Genomic DNA, 22,671 nt, shown 5'->3' with positions numbered 1-22,671 from the left:
GAACTTCAGATTTTACCTCAAAAAAAAGTTACGATTGTACATATAGTGTCACATCCACTGTTCACTAATCACTACCCACATTTGTGCATAATATATTAAAAAAAACAATGATGTTTTTTTCTGCTCATTGTTCTGTTTTTGGAGTTCATATCAAATTGTTACTTTATTCTTTTTGATCCACGTGTTCTGTGAAATCTGTCCTCATTATTAAATCCTTACTTTTTATCATCGTTAAACCTTTATCAACTTTTACATCAACAATAAACAGAATAGAAAATAAAGCATAAATGACCTGCTTGTGCACCTTCACAGCGTGAACGAGCAGGTCAGTTTCCTCTGCTGAGAATTGCAGAGGCTCTGCGCCATTAAAATAGCAATCCACCTGAGCGCATCTGGCTCTTAAAAGGGAATGGCAGGTGACACACTGATTGGTTTATTTCACGTTAAGCCCAAAACACACTCATGATGAATTAAGAGAATTAATGCATGCCTTTTGTGTGTTTTAGGATGCACAAGGCATAATTTTTGCATTGTTACGATAGCAAAGACACACCGACACTGTCTAAATCAAGTTGCTTGGTGCACAATTACAGGGCTCACCTATAGATTGCTTAAATAAGTGATTTTAGGTTAAACTCAATCTTTACAGCTACAAACAAATCTTGCTGTTTTACTTCCTCACACACATTTTAACAGGGTGCCAGGATTACGGACAGGGTTGCCAGGTCCAACAGAAATACCCAGCCCAAAGTCAGTCTAAAACCCACCATTTAGAATCAAAACAAGCTTAAAGTATCTGTCTGTCACACATGTGAGACAAATGGGAAAACAACTATGAGTGTACGACTTAGGATTTTGTTTATAAGGGATTTATTATGAGTATTTCTATTTATTTAAAAATCATTAATAATACTGTAGCATTAGTGTTGTTCTAGTTCTTTTTCAACAGTTTTATATTCCAGAGTAGAACATTTAATATCAACATAATTAGCAAAAAAAAAAACTTTTACTTACTAATTTTTGTTCTTGACCCTCTAACATTTTTTTCACCTTGTGATTTCTGTTTACATTGTGATCTCTCTCTCTCTCTCTCTCTCTCTCTCTCTGTCTTTTATGAATAAATAAATGAATTAATTAATTAATTGATTGTAATCAATGATTTCATATTTTAGTGTCGATTTCTACATGTTTGTCCGCCGTGTTGACATCCAAGGCAACACCCTTTTTTTTTTGGCGGCCGCAGTAATTTTTTAAAAGTAGCCCAAAAAAAGCCCACCCCACCACCTCTAAATTATTTACCTGCGACTGGATTTTCAAACGAGCCCAATTTGGCGGGAAAACCACAAACCTGGCAACTCTGGTTAAAGACTCGGCCTCTGGTATCTAAACATTCTATAGAATGTGGAGCAAAAATTACATACAGTGTACAAAAAAAAAAAAACTATCACTGACAACTTCAATTTACTTTGTCTTTTACTATCCAATGCAGTTTCTCCTATTGTAAGGAAAAATATAGGGCACCACATCACACTAAACATTTCACTGGTGGGGCACTTCTTTATTAGAGGGGCACCACACTGGTCACCGCATCATGCTTTCTCACTATGTACCATACACACATTCCATATAGACATTCCAATTTTCTCTACTGGAGGGAGCACGCTTTGGGACACAGCTCATAGACAGAAGCAAACACTTTATAACTGCAACATTTTTTATTTGAGAAACAGAAAGACACTCACTCATTCAGATACACTATCAAATTATTCATGTTCTCAGCACATAGTCATTATTTATTACAGAAAGGGGCAGCCTAGTAGGGGCTTAATCACTGTTTCCCTACACAGAGCAGCAATTACAAAACTTTGTCTTGTTTTACCCCTATAGAGGATACTTTAGTGCATGGAGGCACTAGGGCAGAGGCTTTTGTGCTAGACCACATTCAACCTAATCCCCAACCCAAACCTCATCTCTCCTTTGTGTCTGCCTGTAATCATCACTGACTATTGAACTGTTTCTTAGTTATTGACAGAATTTGAAGTTTTTATAAATGTGTTGTTTAGAAGCAACAATATCATATACTGATTTTACTATTTCACTTATTTCAGTTGCAAAACCATCATTTGCTTCATAAAAGACCGCTATCACTTTGATCTCCTGAGTCACTGCTTAGGCTTAGAATTCCCTAGAACTGTCCTCACTAATTGTGAGTAAGTGAATGTGTGTGTGCTTATTTAGTAGTAAAATCGTACTTATTTCTACTGTTGTTCCATTTCCAACGATGATCCTTCCACAGGTCTCCACAGCGCAGTAGTAAGTTGCAGCATGGTGGTTGTTGGGGATGTTGGGGGAGAAGTTGTACACACTGCTGTGTTTAGAAGAGCTGATCTCACACTGACGGCTGCTGCTGCTGCTGCTGCTGTTGTGATGAGTGAAGATGATTTCAGGAAAGGATGATCCTGCAGCAGATCTGATCCAGAACACTCTCAGTTCTGCTGATCTGATCTCAGAGAGAACCGTACACTGAAGATTCATTGCTTCTCCTGGAGGAACCGACTGCAGTGCTGGAGTTTGGAGAACTGAAATGTCTGAAGGATCTGGTTAATAAAACAGAGACAGTCTGAGGTTTTTTTCCTTCTGATAAAGACGGAACTGATAACTATATAAACAAACTGTATGTGCTATAAGCTTATCTGAATTTATCTGAATTTTGTTATTATGATTAACTCTTCTATTATATTATGTTTGACCTATTTCAAAGGATATATAGAACGATTTTTTTTAATTATCAAAGTTTTTTTTTTTTTTTTTCATTTTTTAATACATCTTAGCTTATAACCATAGCTGGGATTAATGTAATGATTATGTAAATGATAAATAGATTTTTAAATAAAGAAGAAAATAATTGTTTATTCTCATAAGTAAACCATGTCCAGGGATACAATTTTGATTGTATATACATTAATTATAATAGTAAATATGTTAATTAACAGTATTTACTGCATAATAAGTAATTGAGACATTATAAATCGTTATAACATTTCTAACAAGTGTCGTAATTCATTATTATTTACAATCTTAAGCATTGAAATGTAGTAATGTTTAATAATGTCTTAACGGGTGTAAATTGATAATTAGTTGAGACATTACTTAATAATTTCACAATGTTTATTACTATAAATGTACTGCTATTTGTGACATTTATGTTACAGTGTTACTGTTTGTCTTCCTTATTAGTCTTAATTCAAAGTTCTAGTAACTGTGATAATTGTGCAGAGGGAGGACATATATCACACAATAATGAGATAATATAAGTAAAATAACAGATAAACTAAAAGAGGCAGAGAGGGGGAAACTCGCCTCTGAACCCAGCAATAGAACATAACAACAATAATAAACTAAAACATAAAATAATATTTACATATTTAAGTGATTCACCATAGTCAGAATATTAAAGGCAAAATCAGAAACAGTGTATTTACCCGACACAGCTAAGAAAGTTCCAGTAGAAAAGGTCACAGTGCTCTGTTCAACCGATCCACAGAAGTACATTCCTTCATCTTGTTTCTGAGCCTGTTTAATACTGAGAGAAACCCCACTGCCAACTTCCTTCAACTCAAATCTTTTAAAATTATTATAAGACTCCATCTTTTCTTTGAGCTTATATCCCACTTCCTGTGGTTTGTGCTCCAGTCTGTGCTTAAACCAGTATGCAGTTTTAGACTTATCTATAAGTGCAGATGTGCAGTTTAGAGTAACCGATTCTCCAACTTTAACTGAGACAATCGACGGTTCTGTATTTCCTACAGTTTCAGCAGAACCTGAAACATCAAATACAATTACATTAAATTTCAGTTAAAAGTAAAACAATAATGAACAATAACTGAAAAAAAGTTCTGCTGAAGGTTTATCACTTACATATTTCATAGAGAATCAAGAATATAATCCCAGCTCGAGCCATCCTCAACAATAACAACCGCTATAACCTGGTGGAAAAGTCTTAAAGGAGGCGAGCGAGCTGAAATAGTCTGGTGAGCACATGGAACAAACCTCATTGGCTGATAAAAGTCACAGGGTTCTTTCTTTCTGCTTCATTTAAATGACCACAAGAAGCTGCCACATCTCTTAAATAGCATTTTTTTTTTCTCATGAATAGTTTTAGTTCCTGATAAACTGAGCCACAGTCCAACATGCAATAACTAAGTAACTGAAACTGACGTTTCTGTAGTAATATCTCTCCAGAAAATACAAATACATTTACATTTATTTAATGTAGCAAATTGAAACAATAACAATAATAAAAATGATCCAAAATAATATGAGTGAACATTATTTATTATAATTACAATTGGATATAATTGGAAAAGTTCTAAAAAGTAATATTTTTAATGATTGCCCTTCCCTTCCCAAAAACACCGAATTTATCCTTAGATGGTCAAGCGAGGAATATATTGAGCACTCTCTCTCTCTCTCTCTCTCTCTCTCTCTCTCTCTCTCTCTCTCTTTCTCTCCAGTTTCAAAAATATGTTTTTGGTAAATTAATAAAATAAGTAATAATCTGAGATGACGACATATGAAACATTCGTTATACTTAAATATGTTTATACTTATTTTTTAATTATGGGGTTAGGTATCCTGGGCCTGAAATCTACAAACCGAAGCAGCTGAAAATATTTCTGACTGATACCAATGTTACATCTATAAAAACAATAATATATAGTTTATACACACAAAATATTTTTACATAGTTGTCTAAACATGTGAAACCATTTTCATCACATTTGAATGAATGTTTAACTCATTACTGTTTATTTTTTGTGTGTACAAATTAATATAACTGGGGTAGATTAGAAGTAAAAGGGACCCCCAAAAATAAGTGTGTATTAACGTCCTATATTTTTGGACATTACCTTGTTAACTGGTAATAACACAGTAATACCTCATACTGTATTTATTCTGAAAAAATATATAATATATAAAAGTATCTTTAAAAGTCACTGAGTATTGAAATCATTATGTTAGCATATTACAGGTGGACGAAATCCCACATACCCATCATTTAAAATAAAATTTCAATTATCTTACATATAATTTACAAGCCCAGTTCCAAAAAAGTGGGGACTGTGTGGGACAAAAAATGAATACTTACAAATAAAAGGATTTGCAAATGTCATAGTCATATTTTATTCACAATAGATCATAGAACACATATCAATGTTGTAAAAGAAACATTTTACCATTTCATGAAAAACATAATTTACAGCTTCATAGCAGTAAGATATGAACACAGTTAGACCCATTTAAAGATGAGAGAGACATTAGAGACATTCTTCTGTACCAGTCAGAGAGGAATAATTTAAAATCTAAATTTCTGCTATCAGCAAATTCCTCTAAATAATATTTGGGTATTACAAATATAAAAGTATATACAGCATATTGAGAAATCAGGCACAGAACAACAGTTTCTAAATAGGCACAGATATTACATCACTGGAGTAACAACCAAAAGCATTTATTTAAAAATAACAAAAAGAGGTCAGTGAGTTTTAAAATAAATTATTATATGATTCACATTAAAAAGTAAAAACAAATATAAAATATAAAAAACAGGTTTATATATATGAAAGATGGCAAAAACCTCGTATCTCTATTTTTTATACTGACATTTGCTTTTGAAATTGTGTGTGAAATTGTTTACTGATCCCATGGAAGAGATACTACATCTACATACAGTACCAGTCAAAAGTTTGGACACACATTTTCCATCCATTGTAAATGAATACTGAAGTTATCCAGACTATGAAGGAACACATAATGAATCATCTACAGTATTAAACTTAAAAATGTTAAACAAACAAAAATACTCTGTAAAGCATTTAGGGGGCTCTTACAGTATCTGGGATGCTGTTAACTTGCGGTTTCTGATGCTGGTAACTCTGATGAACTTATCCTGTGCAACAGAGATAACTCTTGGTCTTTCTTTTCCAGGGGTGGTCCTGATGAGTGCCAGTTTCATCATAATATTTTTGATGGTCTTTGTGACTGCACTTAAGGATCCTTTAAAATTTGAATTTTTATAGGATTGACTAACCCTCATTTCTTAAAATAATTATTTTTCTTTACTTAGTGGAGAAGTTATTGCCATAATATGGATTAAAACATTACTCAAATAGGGCTATTTACTGTTCACTTTTTAAGATGCTACTAATGATCATAGAGGACACTATATTTGTAGTTCTATTATTACAATCTGTTTCTTTGCATACTTTATTATTATTCTCCTTTCACCCTGTTCTTCAACGATCAGGACCCCACAGGAGAGACCACCACAGAGCAGCTATTATTGGGTGGTGGGTCATTCTGATCTGATCTGATAAGATGCAGTGTTTATTCTTAGGTGGAGTCTAGTTGTTTTCTAATGAAGTCTCAGTTCTGATAAAGTGTGATCACAGCTTTAGTTTAACAAACTGACCTGTTGCTTTTTTCACACAGATAACAATAAAATAAAACAGAAAAACAGTGACCAGATGTCCATGTGTGCGTACCATCAGACACCATCAGTCTGATCACACCCTCTGACACTGTGGCCTCATATCACACTCTCATATCAGTCACCATAAAGTATTCCAGTTCACAGTGCACGCTGTTTCCACTCGTCACTCTCGGCTGCTTGGCAGCGTAGGTCCGCTCTGCAGCAGCGAGGTCCTGTGAAAACAAGCAGAAAGGGTTAAAAAGTGAAGATTAAAACTATTGTTCTAAACAAGATCCTGAAGATCCTTTACCTTTATTCTAACCCTGTCCTGTGTATTTTAAGTGGCTTCCTTTTCTAATACATCACCTTCTGCTCAATAATAGATCAGGTGTAATGCAAGCAGGGGAAACACTGAAATGTGCAGGACAGGGCTAGATTTTCTTTTTTCTTAAAGCATTAGAGAACACCTGTACCTGATTGGGGATTAGCTCTGCTGCTGACTCTGAAAAGAACAGAAAATGACAGTTTTACAATTAAATAAAACATCACACAAAAAGTAAAGAAGTTAGTGTTTGGTACATTTACAGCTCTGAAAAAAAACAATAACAGACCACTTAAAAATGATAAGTTTCTTTGATTTTACCAAATTGAAAACTTCTGGAATATAATCAAGAGGAAGATGGATGATCACAAGCCATAAAACCAAGCAGAACTGCTTATTTTTTTGCACCAGGAGTGGCATAAAGTTATCAAAAAGCAGTGTGTAAGACTGGAGGAGGAGAAAATGCCAAGATGCATGAAAATTGAGATTAAAATTCAGGGTTATTCCACCATTCATTTCTAAACTCTTAAAACTTTATGAACATGTAATTGTTTTCTTTGCATTATTTGAGGTCTGAAAGCTCTGCATCTTTTCTGTTAATTCAGCCATTTCTCATTTTTGAAAAAAAAAATGCTGTAAATGAAAATATTTTTATTTTGAATTTAAATTTTATTAGAATAGAATTTTATTTAAATTTTGTCCAGAGTTTATAGAATAAAACAACAATGTTCATTTTACTCAAACATATACCTATGAATAGCAATATCAGAGAAACTGATTCAGAAACTGAAGGGGTCTCTTATTTTTGCCCAGAGCTGTATATTTCTTTGTTGTAACAAAGCTTATTGACAATAAATCTAATAGTGTTGGAAAGCCTGTTTGTGGGTGTAACCCACATATTCTGCTCTGCTGCTCATACCACAAATGCATGTACCTCACACTTGTAGCTCCATTAAAAAAAAAAAAATTAGCATGCTTTCCAACAGTATAACATGTATTACCAAGATGCATTTATACAACAAATAAATACCAAGTCTTGAATAATTGTATCTTGCTGACATTCTGCTATAATTCCCTCTTATATTATTTAAATAAAAATGAATAAGGACATTGGTTAAAACCTTTCTAATGATTATCTATACAATACCTATACAATATACAGTGGTGTGAATAAGTTTGTGCACTAAGTTTCATTTTTAGGATTTTCTTTTATAATATTTCAGTTAAATATATCATATATAGGATTTACAGAAATTCTTTAAACAACATTAGGCAGGTGCATACATTTGGGCACCCCAACATAAAAATGACATCAATATGCAGTAGATCCTCCTTTTGCAGAAATAGCAGCCCCCAAACCATTATGTTGAACAGTCTTGCCACTCTTGTAATTGGCACCTTAAGCCTTTCTCATAATAGGATTCACCTGTGAATGTAGGTCGAAGGTCAATGAGCTTACCATACAAATTTTGTGTTCCACTAAAGGTACTACTAAAGGTATTCAAATCAATAAAAAGACAAGATTGTGCAATTATATCCACCTGCCTACTTTTATTTAAGAATTATTGCACTTTCTGTAAATCCTATAAACTTAATTTCACTTTTCAAATATCACTGTGTTCTTCTGCTACATGATATATTTAACTGAAATTGCTGATCTGAACATCCAACGATTTATAAAGTAAAAAAACACTCATACCACTGTAAAATAACAATAACTTTTTTTTCAATAAATAACTACTTGAACTGAACATAAAGCTTATTATATAATAATCTACACCACTAAATCAGCCATATCTTCAGTTCATGCCAACAAATCAGTTTTATCCTGTTTAGGCCTAAATTCAACAAGACTTTGCCAGTAGCATGTTCAACAATTATGCATCAGTACTTTTTCTATTGGTAAAAAACTCTTTATACACATTATAAGAACACCTGCCAGATCAGTCAAAAGTGTGACAAATAAAGATTTTGGATCATTTTTATATTTTCTGTTATGACATGTACTGTATATGGACATGTATCAGATTTCTGTATGGCCTCCCCCTATATTTTCACCTGTAGTTAATTTACAGATTCCTAAATAATGTCATTGGTGTTGATGTCCACACCATATAAAGAGTTTAAACAAATCTTAGAATGATAAATGAATAAAAGCAAGCCTGAACAAACTCACCGCTGCAGTGGTCACACTTTGTTGTTGTGCAGATCACAAGGATTTGAGCAAAGATCACAGTGATACACACTCCCAGCGCCGGCCACAGGTAGAACACAGTGTTCTGGACAGACTTGGCTAAAAAACAAGAATAGTTATGTGTCAATAATAATATATACATGATGTTTCTTTACTTTAAAGTATAGGCATACATCTTCCCAGTCTCCAATTAACCCAACAGCAAATATACTAAATAAATAAATAAATATATACATAACATATTCAAAATATGAGACTAGAAGTTTAAAAAGAGTGAAGAAAATAACATTAACCCTCTATGGCATGGTGTTGCCATAAAGCAACAAACAATGTTTTGTATTAATATATCAACACTAGAAATGGGGTTGGCAGTTCATTTTGGGAGTTAAACAACTCTTTTAGGAACCAAAATCATATGCCATACAGATAAACTTTTCTTTTTTTTTTTTTAACAACTGAAATATCATTATATATTATAAATTATATTATTATAAATTATATTATATATTATAAATGTATGTATGCATGTAAATATAAAAAGTAGATATGGTTAATCAAATAAATATTTTGTTTTCATTTACTACATAAAAGTTATTTCATTCGTTGTCTTGGAACCACATTATTAGGAGTGTGTTGGAAAAATTCTTAAAATCACAAAATGACTGTTACACACCCTAAAAAGTGGAGTACATATAGAACATTTTGCAAAAATATTAAATTCCTGCCATGAATGGTTAAAGAAGACCTTCTGTTGTATTGGTTCGATGTATCGTATTTTTTTATAAGGCATACCATATAAGGTGCACTATCAATGGACGTCTAATTACTGGTCTATTTTTATACATAAGGCGCAATGGTTTACGAGGCACATTTTTAGAGACACTATATAGTGTGAAAAATATGGTACATAACAGAAGTCTGATTTTTTTATTTCTGTGATCAATAATAATGGTATTAGTGCAGCTTACTGAGGTCAGCAGGTGATCTGTATGGTAGGAGTCTCCAGCAGGTGGCCATGGCGCAGTAGTGGGCGTGGCTGTTGTTGGTGATGTTGGGGGAGAAGTTGTAAACGCAGCGGTGTGTTCCGGGCTGACTGCTGTTGTGATGAGTGAAGATGATTTCAGGAAAGGATGATCCTGCAGCAGATCTGAACCAGAACACTCTCAGTTCTGCTGATCTGATCTCAGAGAGGACTGAGCACTGTAGAATCACCGGATCTGCTGGAGAAACTGATCCCGGTACTGGAGTCTCGTCCACTGAAACGTTTAGCTGAGGATATCCTGGAAAAATACAATACAGGAAGATATTCTTATAATACAGCTGTTAATCACCTGTTCAACATCTGTTTAACATCTGTTCAACAGTGTTCAGAACAGTTCATTACAGTGGCTGATAAATAACTGGCTAATTATACAGTATAGATACAGTATGATCATGTGAAGAACTGTTAAAGGAAAATATTTAACAGAAATTGAATTATTGGAAAAATAAAAACAAATGTTGAAATGGAATCTTTTATTTTAGCTGTTAAGTTTAGTTGGTTAGCCATTATTAATTGTATGAAGGGAAACATATTGGTTTATTTTTGTTTATAAGACACTCTCTGGTCATTTGCCAGAATCCATCACTTCATTGATGAATACAAATAACAGTAATTATCAGACTCGCTCTAGTGACTGGATCAGCTATCAGATAGCAAGAGTTTTTACTGAACTGGGAAAATCTGCTTTCAGCTACAGAGCAGCAGTGAGCTGGAATTCTCTACAGGAAACTCTAAATCTCAGCTCTCTGGTGTCACTAAATCATTTTAATATTTTAATATCTAACCACCTTTAGACAGCCTGTACCTGTTTTACTTAATCTTATTTATTATTAACTTTTATTACATATTTTAATTCTTCTCTTAGTTTTTTTTTATTTTTGTTTATTATTATTATTATTATTATTATTATTATTATTATTATTATTATTATTAGTAGTAGTAGTAGTAGTAGTAGTAGTAGTAGTAGTAGTAGTAGTATTAATATATATTTTATATATATTTTATATATATTTCAAATGTTGGTTCTAGCTTAAACTGCTTTAAGCTTTTAACAGTTTTTTATTTTTTATCTCTTATCTTGTTTTGATCTTAATTTCCTATCAATTAAACTGCAGGTTTTATTTTTATATATTTTTATCTATGTTTCTTTAATTCACTGTTATTTACTTTACTTTATCTTTTAATTTAAAACTATTAAATGTATTTATTAACTGTCATATCAATCCCTGTTTTTGTAAATGCTCTGCTTCATTTAAAATGAGAGTTGCCCTTAATGTCCTTTTCAGTCAAAATAAAGATTGATTGATTGATTGATTGATTGATTGATTGATTGATTGATCGATCGATTGAACTTTTAGCTGCATTTAAATTAAGCAAAAAAAAAGATTAACATGGCATTTAAATATATTTTATTTTCAATAGTAATATCTATATTATGACATATTCTTGTGTCTATTTTTAGCAATATAGCAATTTAAAGGATTCATTTTCAAATTTCCAGAAGAGCCTTATTCACAAGATATGTATTTTAAAATCCATTTTATTTCATTTTTCACAAAGAATATAACATTCCCTAATGTTATTTATTTATTTATTTATGTATTTATTTATTTATTTTCTTATTTTATCTAAAATGTGCTCAGTTTATAAGTACAATGGGATCCATCACTTCTATAAGAGCAAAAATGTGTCCAATAAATCAAGAAATAAATCAAATAATATTTTCTTCACTAACTTAAGTTACTTTTATTTTAAGTGAATTAGCAAATTTAAAGGCTTGTTGTCCCAAAACGAAGAAAAGGTTGACTTTTTTCATAAACTAATAAAATCTTTTTTTTTTTTAAATATCAGTGAATGAAAGCAGCTGAAAAGCAGTGCCGTTACCTGTCACGTCTATTAAAGCGCTGGTAATAAAGTTCAAGGTGTTTTCATCTTTCACTCCACAGAAGTACATTCCCTGATCTTCTTCACTAACTTTTTCTAAATGAAGAGCTCCTGGGCTGCTGCTGCTCTCGATCCATTTCAGTTCAAATTGTGTCTGAATAACAGAATTTCTTCCATCATCTGACGTCTGTTCAGCTTCCAGTGATGCTCGCCACAGTCTCTGCTTGTACCAGGCTGCACTCTGAGACCTGCAGTTAAGAGGAACGGTGTCACCTGGGTTAACTGAGAAAACCTCGGAGTCTCTCACGGCTTCAACAGAACCTATAAAAAGATAAATTAATAAAAAAAGATAATACATTATAATTAGGGTGAAAAATCAGGTGGAACAGATCTGTTAAAATATAAAGAAAACTATAGACTTTTATATGGCTATTTAGCACCTGTTTATTTGTTGCTAAAATTGTCTTTTTTGATATTGCTGTTTTAATTATATTTTTTTCTCTTTAAAAATAGGGACAATTTAAAATGTAAACTTAAGTTGTAACTTTAAGATGTGTTCTTTCTTTTTTTGCCAAAGTATTAGATTGGGATTGGGAAAGTATTAGATTGGGACTTTGTATCAGCAGATACTCAGAATCAATAACTCAGACTCAGGGGCAAAAGTTATAATTCATTCATAAAGCATTATAAAACACTATATCTATGCACACATTCATAACGTCTTTTAATGTATACATTAGGCCTTATTATAAATGTATCTATAAACACATTCATTACATTTTATATTGAATTAATGCAGCATTATAAATGTGTCTATGGACATATTCATTACACTAAGGCACCAATAAGTTATTATAATTATGTCCATAGACACATTATAAAAACATCAATAAACACAATCATAACATGTTATAATGCATTAATAAGGCATTACAGATATGTTTATAAACACATTCATAACACTCTATAATGCATTAATAATATATTATAAATATGTCTATGACCACATTATTAACATGTTACAACACATGTTGATAAAAAATGATAACAACTCATAATGCATTTATAAGGCACTATTAGCTTGGGTATAAACATTTATAAAATGCATATGAAGTTATATATATATATAACTTTACATTGTTTTCTTATTATAATGCATCATAAGCTCCATTAACATAATATAGCATTTCAATACTACGAATTGTAGCCCCAGCTTGCAGAGTGCATTATAACTAACAACGCTGCCTTAAAATCTACCTGTAAACACACACTGAGCCATGCTGTAAATACCTTTAATCACTTATGAATTATATGTTATTAAATATTTAATGTTGTAATAGTTTATAGACAATTAAAAATAATAATTTTACTAGCATTATATTATATATTGCACAAATATTCCCTGATCTAAACCCAACTGAGATGGTGATTTGAGGTATGAGCTGGAGCTTCACAGCATGTAGGAAAAGCAGCAACTATTGTTCAGCACCTCCAGGAACTCCTTCAAGACTCTCCCTCATGAAGACACTGAGATTAAAATATCAAGGGTGTGCAGATCTGTCCCCAAAGCTAAATATGGTACTAAAGTATAAAAAACATTCTGGCTTATTGAACTTTTTTTGTTTACAAACAAGTTTCTGTAGGCTTTAATTTCTTAAATTTCCAATGTATAAAATCCCAAATTAAAAAACAAAATAGGTGTTTCCAAACTGTTGACTGGATACAACACATCATATTTCTTATCATATTCCATTTTACAAATAGTTCATTCATGTTTATAATGCTATTTGAACACATATAAGCAAAAGCAATTCACTTTAAGCAATTTACTTACAGATTTTGAAGAGAAAGAAAATAATAATCCCAACTTCAGCCATCAGTGAATAAACAGCAGATATAGATTAACTAGAGAGAAATGAAAAATAAACTGAAGAAAAAAAAATTAAAGACTGCATGTTCTCAGTTTCCTGCTCTGGAGAGTCAGAGCTCACTGGCTGAGTTAAAGTCACACAGTCAGTCAGATTCTCTCACTTACTGACTTTAACCACGTCTGACCACCAGAGCTCCACTGGGCTCAGTGAGAGACTGTCTGCATGAGCTTTAGTATCAGACAGTCTGTTAATATTAAATTAAATATATATACCAAGCAAAGTAACAATCAAACATTTACACACATAATACTGAAGACATTAAAGCTATACAACAAATGCAGATTTTTTTTTTTTGTAAAAACAGAATATGTTCTATACTTTAGATTCTTTTAAGTACCACAAGTAGCTTTGAGGACAGATCTGAGACTCTTCTCTTCTACTCACTCTTCTTAGATGTGTTTATCTACAGTGTAGGAAATAAATAAATGAAATAAATAAATAAATAATAAGCTGTGTCCAATAACAGGATGTGGTACTGTATAACTATATATATATATATATATCGTTATAGTTTCCTTGATTTTACCAAAATGAGATCCTCCGGAATATAACCAAGAGGACGATGGATGATCACAAGCCATCAAACCAAACTGAACTGGATGATTTTTGCACCAGGAGTGATGTAGAGTTATCCAAAAGCAGTGTGTGGAGGAGAACATGACAAGATGCATGAAAACTGTGATTAAAAACCAGGGTTATTCCACCAAATATTGATTTCTGAACTTGTTTTCTTTGCATTATTTGAGGTCTAAAAGCTCTGCATTTTTTTGTTATTATATATAATAAAATAAACATACTGTATATATATATATATATATATATATATATATATATATATATATATATATATATATATATATATATATATATATATATATATATGTGTGTGTGTGTGTGTGTGTGTGTGTGTTTGTAATTCCTAGTAATTCATAATGTATCGTTGTAATTGTACTTAGGGATGGTATAATCCAGGGGAGGGGCTACTTTAGCAGACGCTGTGCTACACCTGTGTTAAGGGATGTATGTGATGTGTTTGTAATTGCGCTTGTACATAAGAAAAAGAAGAAACTTATGAATTTTTACTGTTTTTTCTCCCGGTACTCCAGATCATTTGCCCGACACTATTCATAAAGAGTTTAATGGAAATTGTGGAGATATGAATACAATTCCTCTTATTTATTATTATTATTTTTTTTATTCTTTACCGTTTTTAAGGTTAATTATTGTACTATCCAACATGAAGATATATACACACAACAACAACAACAATAACAACAACAATAATAATAATAATAATAATAATAATAATAATAATAATAATAATAATAATAATAATAATAATAATAATAATAATAATAATATTGTTAAAAGAACCCATGCATACAACACATTTGTAGAACATAGCAAAATAAAGGTCACAAACAAATCTATTATCAAAACAGGAAAGTTTATTTAATAAAACCAGACAATAGAAATATCAGCTTATGCATTTACTCTCTGTCTAATAGGTAAAAGCTGAACATTGTTTATTAGTAAAAGTACAGATTCACATTTGTTTTTAAATATTTGAACAACAAAAGCAGTCAATATTAAATCTGAAAGATACTACATCAGAAAGACCTACATTTCCACACGGGCTGAATCTTATCACACACCATCAGTCTGTTAGTTTATCACGTGTGAAAAATTCTACTGAGTGAAGTTTCACACATCTCTCCTTTAGAGAACTGAAACTACATTCAACAGTTTCCTCTCACCCACTTTCAACACCTATGATATATTTTCCTAAACACTGTGTGAAGCTTTACTACAGATCTCCACCAATGGAAACAGTAGAGGTCAAAAAGAGGGAATTTGCAATAAAAACACACACAGAATTATTTATTCTCACAGTCACAGAGCAAAATAAAACATTAATTAAAAAAGATTTAAAGAGATGTGAATTTACATTTTATCGTATAATGGAGGATTGTTAATTAATGATCACAGTCATAGTGAACGATTATAGATGTATATAGATGTAGATTGGAAATGATAAAAGCTAATGAGTTTGATGATCAGTAAATGTGGAGTATTGCACTTTAGAGTTCACATCAGACCGTCCTCGCTTCAGCCTCAGTCTAGAGGAAGTGTAGTGGCCCTGTGAGATCAAGCACAGCAAGTTAGAAAAATTGAAGTATATTTGTGTAATAACTTTATAGCACATATGTATGCATATAATAACGTGTTGTAACATATTTCTAAAGCAATACTTATTTATGCTATAAACAACTTTATAAACGGCATAAATCCCCAAAAAACAAGAAATATTTAATTGAAAATAATTTGGGGACATTTGTATCGGTACATTATTCTACTTGTATTGAAAAACAACTCAATTATAATTGTGTAAATAAAAATAACACAATTCATGTGTATGTTTTTAGGTGCTATGATGCTATTAAATAGGTAGCCTGGAAATGAAGCATTACTCAAAGTAGTACAAGACTGTAAAGAAGCATAAGGGAACACACGTAATTTAGTACCTGACTAGCTGGCTTCTCCTGTAGGCCTATTTTGTAAGAAAAAAAAAAACATTGTTTAAAAAAATACAATAAAATTTTATTGTTCTATTTGTCATGGAACATTACATCAAAACACTTACAGTAAATTGCTGTACTGAAACTAGTACCGATATGTAGTACCGAAATGTTTGTTGGATTATTAAATAAGAAATTAAGACACATGAAACAAACACATAATGAAAATGATGTATACTAAAGCCATTTTAGGGCCTATGTTACACCTTGGGCAAGGCTCATCATGATGCTCATTGCTATCTTACATAACTCCAAACAGTATATGTTCACGCTTCGCGACTGCATCTTTTAAATAGAATTGGTGCTCGTGAAAATATCTCTGCTATATATTTCTGTTGAGGTGTTTGGTGCTCTGGAAGTGAGGTAATTATATAGTCTGGTAAAATAATAGTCATGTAATTTTTCTGGCGTATTGATATCTTGTCAATGTAAAACACAGGTGCTCCACTGACTAAACAAAACCCTGACAACAGTCAACAGTCAGATGTTCACTGCTATCTTGGGGACGCAGATGTGCCCTGCTCGCACAACTAGCACACTCTCCCACTAAAATAGGACCCACATTCTTTTAATCACTGGAGAATCTCACCCCTGCAGTGTTTGCACTGAGTCCTCTTACAGATTAGAACAGCTTGAGCAACGATCCAAATCACAGACACACCAAAAGCCACTTCCAGACTGAACGTAGTGCGATCATCAGACCTGTCTGCATAGAAGCATTAGTTAATATCATACATTACATCCATATTTTTAAATGTTAAATATCCTACGTTGTATTATGTACCATAATACCAGCAATACAACATATACACATTAATAAATGCAGCTAAATAAAGTTTTTTTTATAAGCAATGAAGGTTTATGTGATCTATTTATTAATTTATACTTATAAAGCAACAGTCAGTAATGTTTGTGGATGTGACAATTATTATCCATCTTGTTCATTAATGGTCAGGACCCCACATGTCCACCACAGATTAGCTATTATTTGGGTGGTGGGTCATAATAATGCACTGGTAATAGTGCTGTCACATAACAGTGACTAGGATGTTGCCCACAGGACGCTGACCACAGGACACTGTTGGTGGACTATTCACAGGCCAGACAGTGATGATCTATCTCGTGGGGTCCTGACCATTAAAGGGGATACAGGGTAACAGTAGAATAATATCAAAATATATACAGAGAAACAGACAGTATTGTGCAGGGCACCTGCCCTTTTGCTGTCCTTGGCTGATATTGCCCTTCCGAGGGAGGGAAAAAAATATAGGCAAATATGATTTCATATTTCAACAAGATTTTCTTTATAATTCGTAATTTTGATTGAAGTTTCATAAAACAAAGTTTTCAGAGTCAATTATTCAGATTCAGACACCTCGAGAGGGGTGGGGCGCGGGAGGAGTTTAAAGATGCCGTGGGAGTAGAGTGACTGCCCTGAAGGTGAGCTTGAAATGTAGCCTTTATAGTATTACAAGACGATCACAATCAACTTCTCTAAAATCCGATGTCGTCGAGTTTAGGACGTTTAGTGATCCTAAATAATCTGACAGCCAGCTACTGTACCACGTTTAGGTAGCAAAAAAATCCCGACAGTCAGCTATCTTGCAGTCAACATTTTACATGGCTCAGGTTGTTTTGTGGGAGGCTAACCAAACTAATTTACATGCAGCTGATAACATTTCATTTTGTCAAGCAAGATGACTGACAGACATAAAGCACTATTCGAATTATTCACATGCACGTTGTGTTAATGCAGAAAAAGTACACTGCTACACTGCTAACACTTTACACTGCTTACATTTTCACAATGTAATATTTCAATAAAGACAGTGTGCTTAAAGTGAAAAACCTCTGAGGTTGTTCTGTTGCTGTTTATTTATTTTGGGGGCGGGGGGGGGGGGGGGTCCTTCAAGATTCCTGTGCACATCCCTGGAAACAGATACTGTACATGATTAAAATCAGGCTTACTGAAATCTAATGTTGCTCCAGCGCTAAAGACAATCTCATTGCTGGTCACCACAGCACAGTAGTACGTCCCAGAGTTGTTCTCATTGTTGAGGACGATCTTGGAGAAAGTGTGGAAACAGTTATCTTTAGAGGAGCTGATCTCACACTGACGGCTGCTGCTGCTGCTGTTGTGATGAGTGAAGATGATTTCAGGAAAGGATGATCCTGCAGCAGATCTGATCCAGGACACTCTCAGTTCTGCTACTGAGACATTAGGAGTAACAGTACACTGCAGATTCACTGCTTCTCCTGGAGGAACCAATCCTGATGCTGGAGTTTGGAGAACTGAGATGCTGAACTGAGGGTGACCTGGTGGAGATATTATGCAGAATATAAGTTCTACATGAATTAGGTTGGATTGGCTTTATCAAAATCACATTAGCCAGCATCTCTCTCTCTCTCTCTCTCTCTCTCTCTCTCTCTCTCTCTCTCTCTCTCCCTCTACTATATATATATAGTAGCAATATTGCTGCTGAATATAACAGTGTTAAATCACAATGTCAATTTAACACAGCTTATGTTTAAGAGTGTCATATGACTTGCCAAATGTTTTCTTGTTTTTTTCGTACATTATTGCAGTCATGTTTGATTATTGGTTTTTGACATTTTTGACATAATTTAAATCTGAAATTTGGATTTTTTTTTACTTTTTTTATTTTGAAAACTATTAGTCTTTGTTTGTTTGTTTGTTTGTTTGTTTTTTACCAGAATGTCACTGATGTCACAGTCACTGGAGTTACATCCTGCATCCTGACACCTGATATGCTGGAACACCAGTGACTGGTTTGAAAACTGGATGGATGTAACTTGATTTTGGGCCCTTATCTTACACCCTTGCATAAGGCGTGTCACAATGCTCATTGCTAACCAACAGTTTGTTTTTTGCAGTGAGTTTGGGTTGTTTAAGTAGCAATGGTGCTTGTAAATTTATTTCCAACAATGAGTACACACATACAGCCCTGCTCATTGCACACACACACACACACACACACATACACACACACACACACACACACACACACAAGGATGGGCCTCAGTGCGTAAACTCAACTTTTACATCAACAATAAACAGAAGACAAAATAAACTAACATTTGTGTTCCTAAATAAACAAATAACCTGCTAGCACACTTTACAGCATGCTGATTGGTTTATGTCATGTTAAATCAAGCTTTCTGTTAGGGGCACAGTTGCTGGCTCGCCTACAGATCATTAAAAAAGGTCCCTTTAAAATAATACCAACCTGAATTCCCACCCCAATAGGAGAATGACCCATATTTAACATATTTATCTATAAGTGTTATTTTATCTTATATACTGAATATAAAATGTTCTGTCTGTTGCAGGTAAATACACTTTCACAATTTTGTTTTGTTAAATTATATTTTACAAAAAATAAAAATAAAAACAGTAATCTGATTACCTGTCACTGTTAAGAACATGCCAGATGAAAACACTACATTGTTCGTTTTAGTCCCTCCACAGAAGTAGATTCCTTCATCCTCCTTACTAGCCTTTTTAATAGTCAGAAAATTGCCGTTCATGTTTAGTCTGTTTGAACCTGTGCTGTATATGGGTTCCGTTTTATTAGCTAACCGGATTACCAGTTCCTTTGGTTCCTGTCCTAGTTTCTGCATGTACCAAGACTTAGCACTGTAACTGGTCCTCTGATCAAGTCTGCACTGCAGAGTTACACTCGATCCAGAGCGCACTGAGATCAACGATGGCTCATAGTGTACCACAGCTTCAGCGGCGTCTATTAAATAAGATGGAGAAATAAGATCTAGATCAGTGAAAGTACAGTAGACACAGTAGAAGATACGAGTAGAAATCAGTTCAGTTCAATAATGAGCTACATAAAGTTACAATGTAATATTACACTGTGGAATGTATAGTAAAGTATAGTATAGTAAAGACACAATCTTCATGATTTGGGCTCTGCATGCCACCACTCTGAATTTAAAATCTGACTACTGAAATGCAGATAAAGTGTAGATTTTCAGAAGCGTTTAGGAACTGCAACATTTTTTCTACAAAACCTTCCTAATTTAGTGACTTAAATATAATTGGACAAATGAGCTACCTTAAACAAAATGTTAATTTTTAAAACTTATTGGAGAATACTGTGGTGTGGAGGAGGAAGGAAAACCAGCGAGACTCATGTCAGTGCTCTCTTGCTCTTTTTATTTTGCTGTGAGGAGGGCACTAAGAGCTGGATATACACAGAATTCCACCAGGAGTAGAACTAACTACAGCCGCAGCTAACCCCACTCTTACACACAGAGAACACACAAAGGGTGAGGCATTATACAAAACAACCACATTACTGATAACTTCATGAATTATAGTAAAACAGTGGGGGGTAAACATGACATGAAACTCTGGAATAAACAGTAATATAAGCACACCGAAAACAACCCACATCTCCCAACAGGGTGAGCTCCCATAATTCCTCCCGCCCCCACTCCAGTCCCTACACTACAATACTTTGCAGGCAATGACTGTTTGAAGTCTGGAGCTCATGAATATCACCCAACACAGGGTTTCCTCCTTTATGATGTTTTGCCAGGCCTTTACTGCAGCTGTTTTCATATTTTGGTTTTGTCCCTAAGCTTCTAGTCAACCTTGCTAAATTTGGTTGAATCTGAGCAGAAAGCAAATCCCTGTGCACTTCAGAATTCATCCTTCTGTTTCTGTCTTCTGTCACATCATCAATAAACTAATGACCCGGTGCCATTGGAAGCCACGCATCCCCATGTCACCACCTCCATGTTTTACAGAGGAGGTGAGGGGCTTTCTGTCATAAATTAGCTTTTGAGGTAATTTGTTTCATTTATAATAATGAGGAGGCTTTGCAAAAAAAGATGGTTGTAATTCCTAATCGTTCCATAGGATATTTTTGTTTACCCCGTGATTTAAACCTGGCATGCAGAGCCCTATTTATAAGGATAAAGTACAGTGTGAACACTGTATATTTAATCACAACACCTCTAAAATACTGTAATTTATATTACTTAAATATAACAATTATAGTTTTATCAGTGCAAACTAAAGGAAACAAATCTTTGAATGCCACATTTTTGCCACATCAGTTATTTGTATTAGTTAAATAAAACAGTTAGTACTATTCCTTTCCTTTTACTCTACTCAGCTAAAAACTGATGATTATAAAACTTTCAAGACCATTGTTCAACATTCCATCAGTTACTACATCTTTACTTATGGTTAGTTAGTAATTATCTTTACTAGTGTTAGCAAGCTGATCTAACCAACCACTAGCTTACACCTGCTAAACTAATTAGCGAATGACTGCCGTTCGCTGTACATTTCAGCTTCAGATGATCTAACCTGCTGTAGCTTTCTGTGTTTATATACAGTTATTGATTATATAAAAATTTCCTTCTCTCTTCATAATAATAAAAACTACTGATTTGGAAATTAAGTTAAAATATATTTTCAAACACAGATTCTTGTTTAAACTGCTTAAAAAGAAATCTTAAAATTACTGGTATGTCATTTACAGGTGAAATATATGCTTCCTGAAAAAACTGATATTTTGACCTTGATGAGTTGCAGTAAAGTCAGCAAAATCTGCAGCAAAATGCTGTAAACAGTTTCTACAGGACTGACTTCTTCATTATACATTAGTGAATCATTCAAAAACTTACATATTTTCTGCAGAAAGAGAAAGAGAAGCCAGGCTGAAGACATCATCAGAAAATAAGCAGCATTTATTAGAAGCAAGGTGAAAAGAAAGCAATTCACACCACTGTATTAAAAACTCTGTGTTAGTCTGCTGGTATCTAGAGATTTATTGGCTGCTGACAGTCACAGGGTGTCATCATGCCTAATGTGCTTATCTCTATGTCTCCACCAGAAGCCCTAAGAGACTTGTCAAAAGCAAAGGGTTGCAAACCATAGGCATTGCAAGTGTACTGAAAGATACAGAGCTCAACCCAGTGAATGAAAACCTTTTCTTCTTTTTTTGCCTCCCAGCGATTTGACAATCTGTCCTGTATAACGTGTGCTTTAAAAATTAATTTAGAAATGAACAGACTGTGCAGGAATGTAGCAATATTGATTGTTGTTGGCTTAATAAAAAAATATTTAAAAAAATAACTAGACCACAAAAGAGAAAACACTGTTTTAAACAGAAAACACAAAAGTGACAAACACTAATTGGAGTTATGAAAACAGAATTTTGAGACAGGAACTACACTTTATAACATTTTCAGAAAGGGT

At 33.4% G+C, this 22,671-nt stretch overlaps 3 protein-coding genes across 7 annotated transcripts in view; all 3 read right to left on the bottom strand.

Moving 5' to 3' along the window:
• The window catches only part of LOC111197366 (uncharacterized), a 125,185-nt gene extending 121,116 nt beyond the window's left edge, over positions 1-4,069 (bottom strand). For 3 of the 5 annotated variants that reach the window (XM_049484289.1, XM_049484290.1, XM_049484293.1), the window contains exons 1-2: positions 3,919-4,069; positions 3,483-3,821 (exon numbers count right to left, since the gene is read on the bottom strand). In XM_049484289.1, coding sequence (XP_049340246.1) covers positions 3,483-3,821; positions 3,919-3,961 — 382 coding nt within the window. In that variant the 5' untranslated portion in view covers positions 3,962-4,069. The remainder of the gene's footprint in view (positions 1-3,482; positions 3,822-3,918) is intronic. The other 2 variants (XM_049484294.1, XM_049484287.1) reach the window with 1 other exon arrangement.
• A 1,562-nt stretch (positions 4,070-5,631) lies between these two features.
• Positions 5,632-13,193, bottom strand: LOC111188841 (uncharacterized). The gene is made up of 5 exons (XM_049484403.1): positions 13,172-13,193; positions 11,915-12,235; positions 9,957-10,268; positions 6,946-6,974; positions 5,632-6,705 (listed from the first exon to the last, which is right to left on the bottom strand). The coding sequence occupies exons 1-5, from the start codon at positions 13,191-13,193 to the stop codon at positions 6,595-6,597; spliced, it is 795 nt and encodes a 264-aa protein (XP_049340360.1). The 3' UTR covers positions 5,632-6,594.
• Positions 13,194-15,273: 2,080 nt separating this feature from the next.
• On the bottom strand, positions 15,274-22,204 carry LOC125804776 (uncharacterized). The gene is made up of 6 exons (XM_049484303.1): positions 22,098-22,204; positions 19,853-20,185; positions 18,393-18,740; positions 17,014-17,130; positions 16,371-16,396; positions 15,274-15,985 (listed from the first exon to the last, which is right to left on the bottom strand). The coding sequence occupies exons 1-6, from the start codon at positions 22,141-22,143 to the stop codon at positions 15,887-15,889; spliced, it is 969 nt and encodes a 322-aa protein (XP_049340260.1). The 5' UTR covers positions 22,144-22,204; the 3' UTR covers positions 15,274-15,886.
• Between the last annotated feature and the right edge of the window lie 467 nt (positions 22,205-22,671).

This window comes from Astyanax mexicanus, chromosome 10, assembly GCF_023375975.1.
Source record: "Astyanax mexicanus isolate ESR-SI-001 chromosome 10, AstMex3_surface, whole genome shotgun sequence".
NCBI classification, from domain to species: domain Eukaryota; kingdom Metazoa; phylum Chordata; class Actinopteri; order Characiformes; family Acestrorhamphidae; genus Astyanax; species Astyanax mexicanus.
Note: the sequence above shows the minus strand (reverse complement) of the source record. Positions and strands in the feature narration are given on the sequence as shown.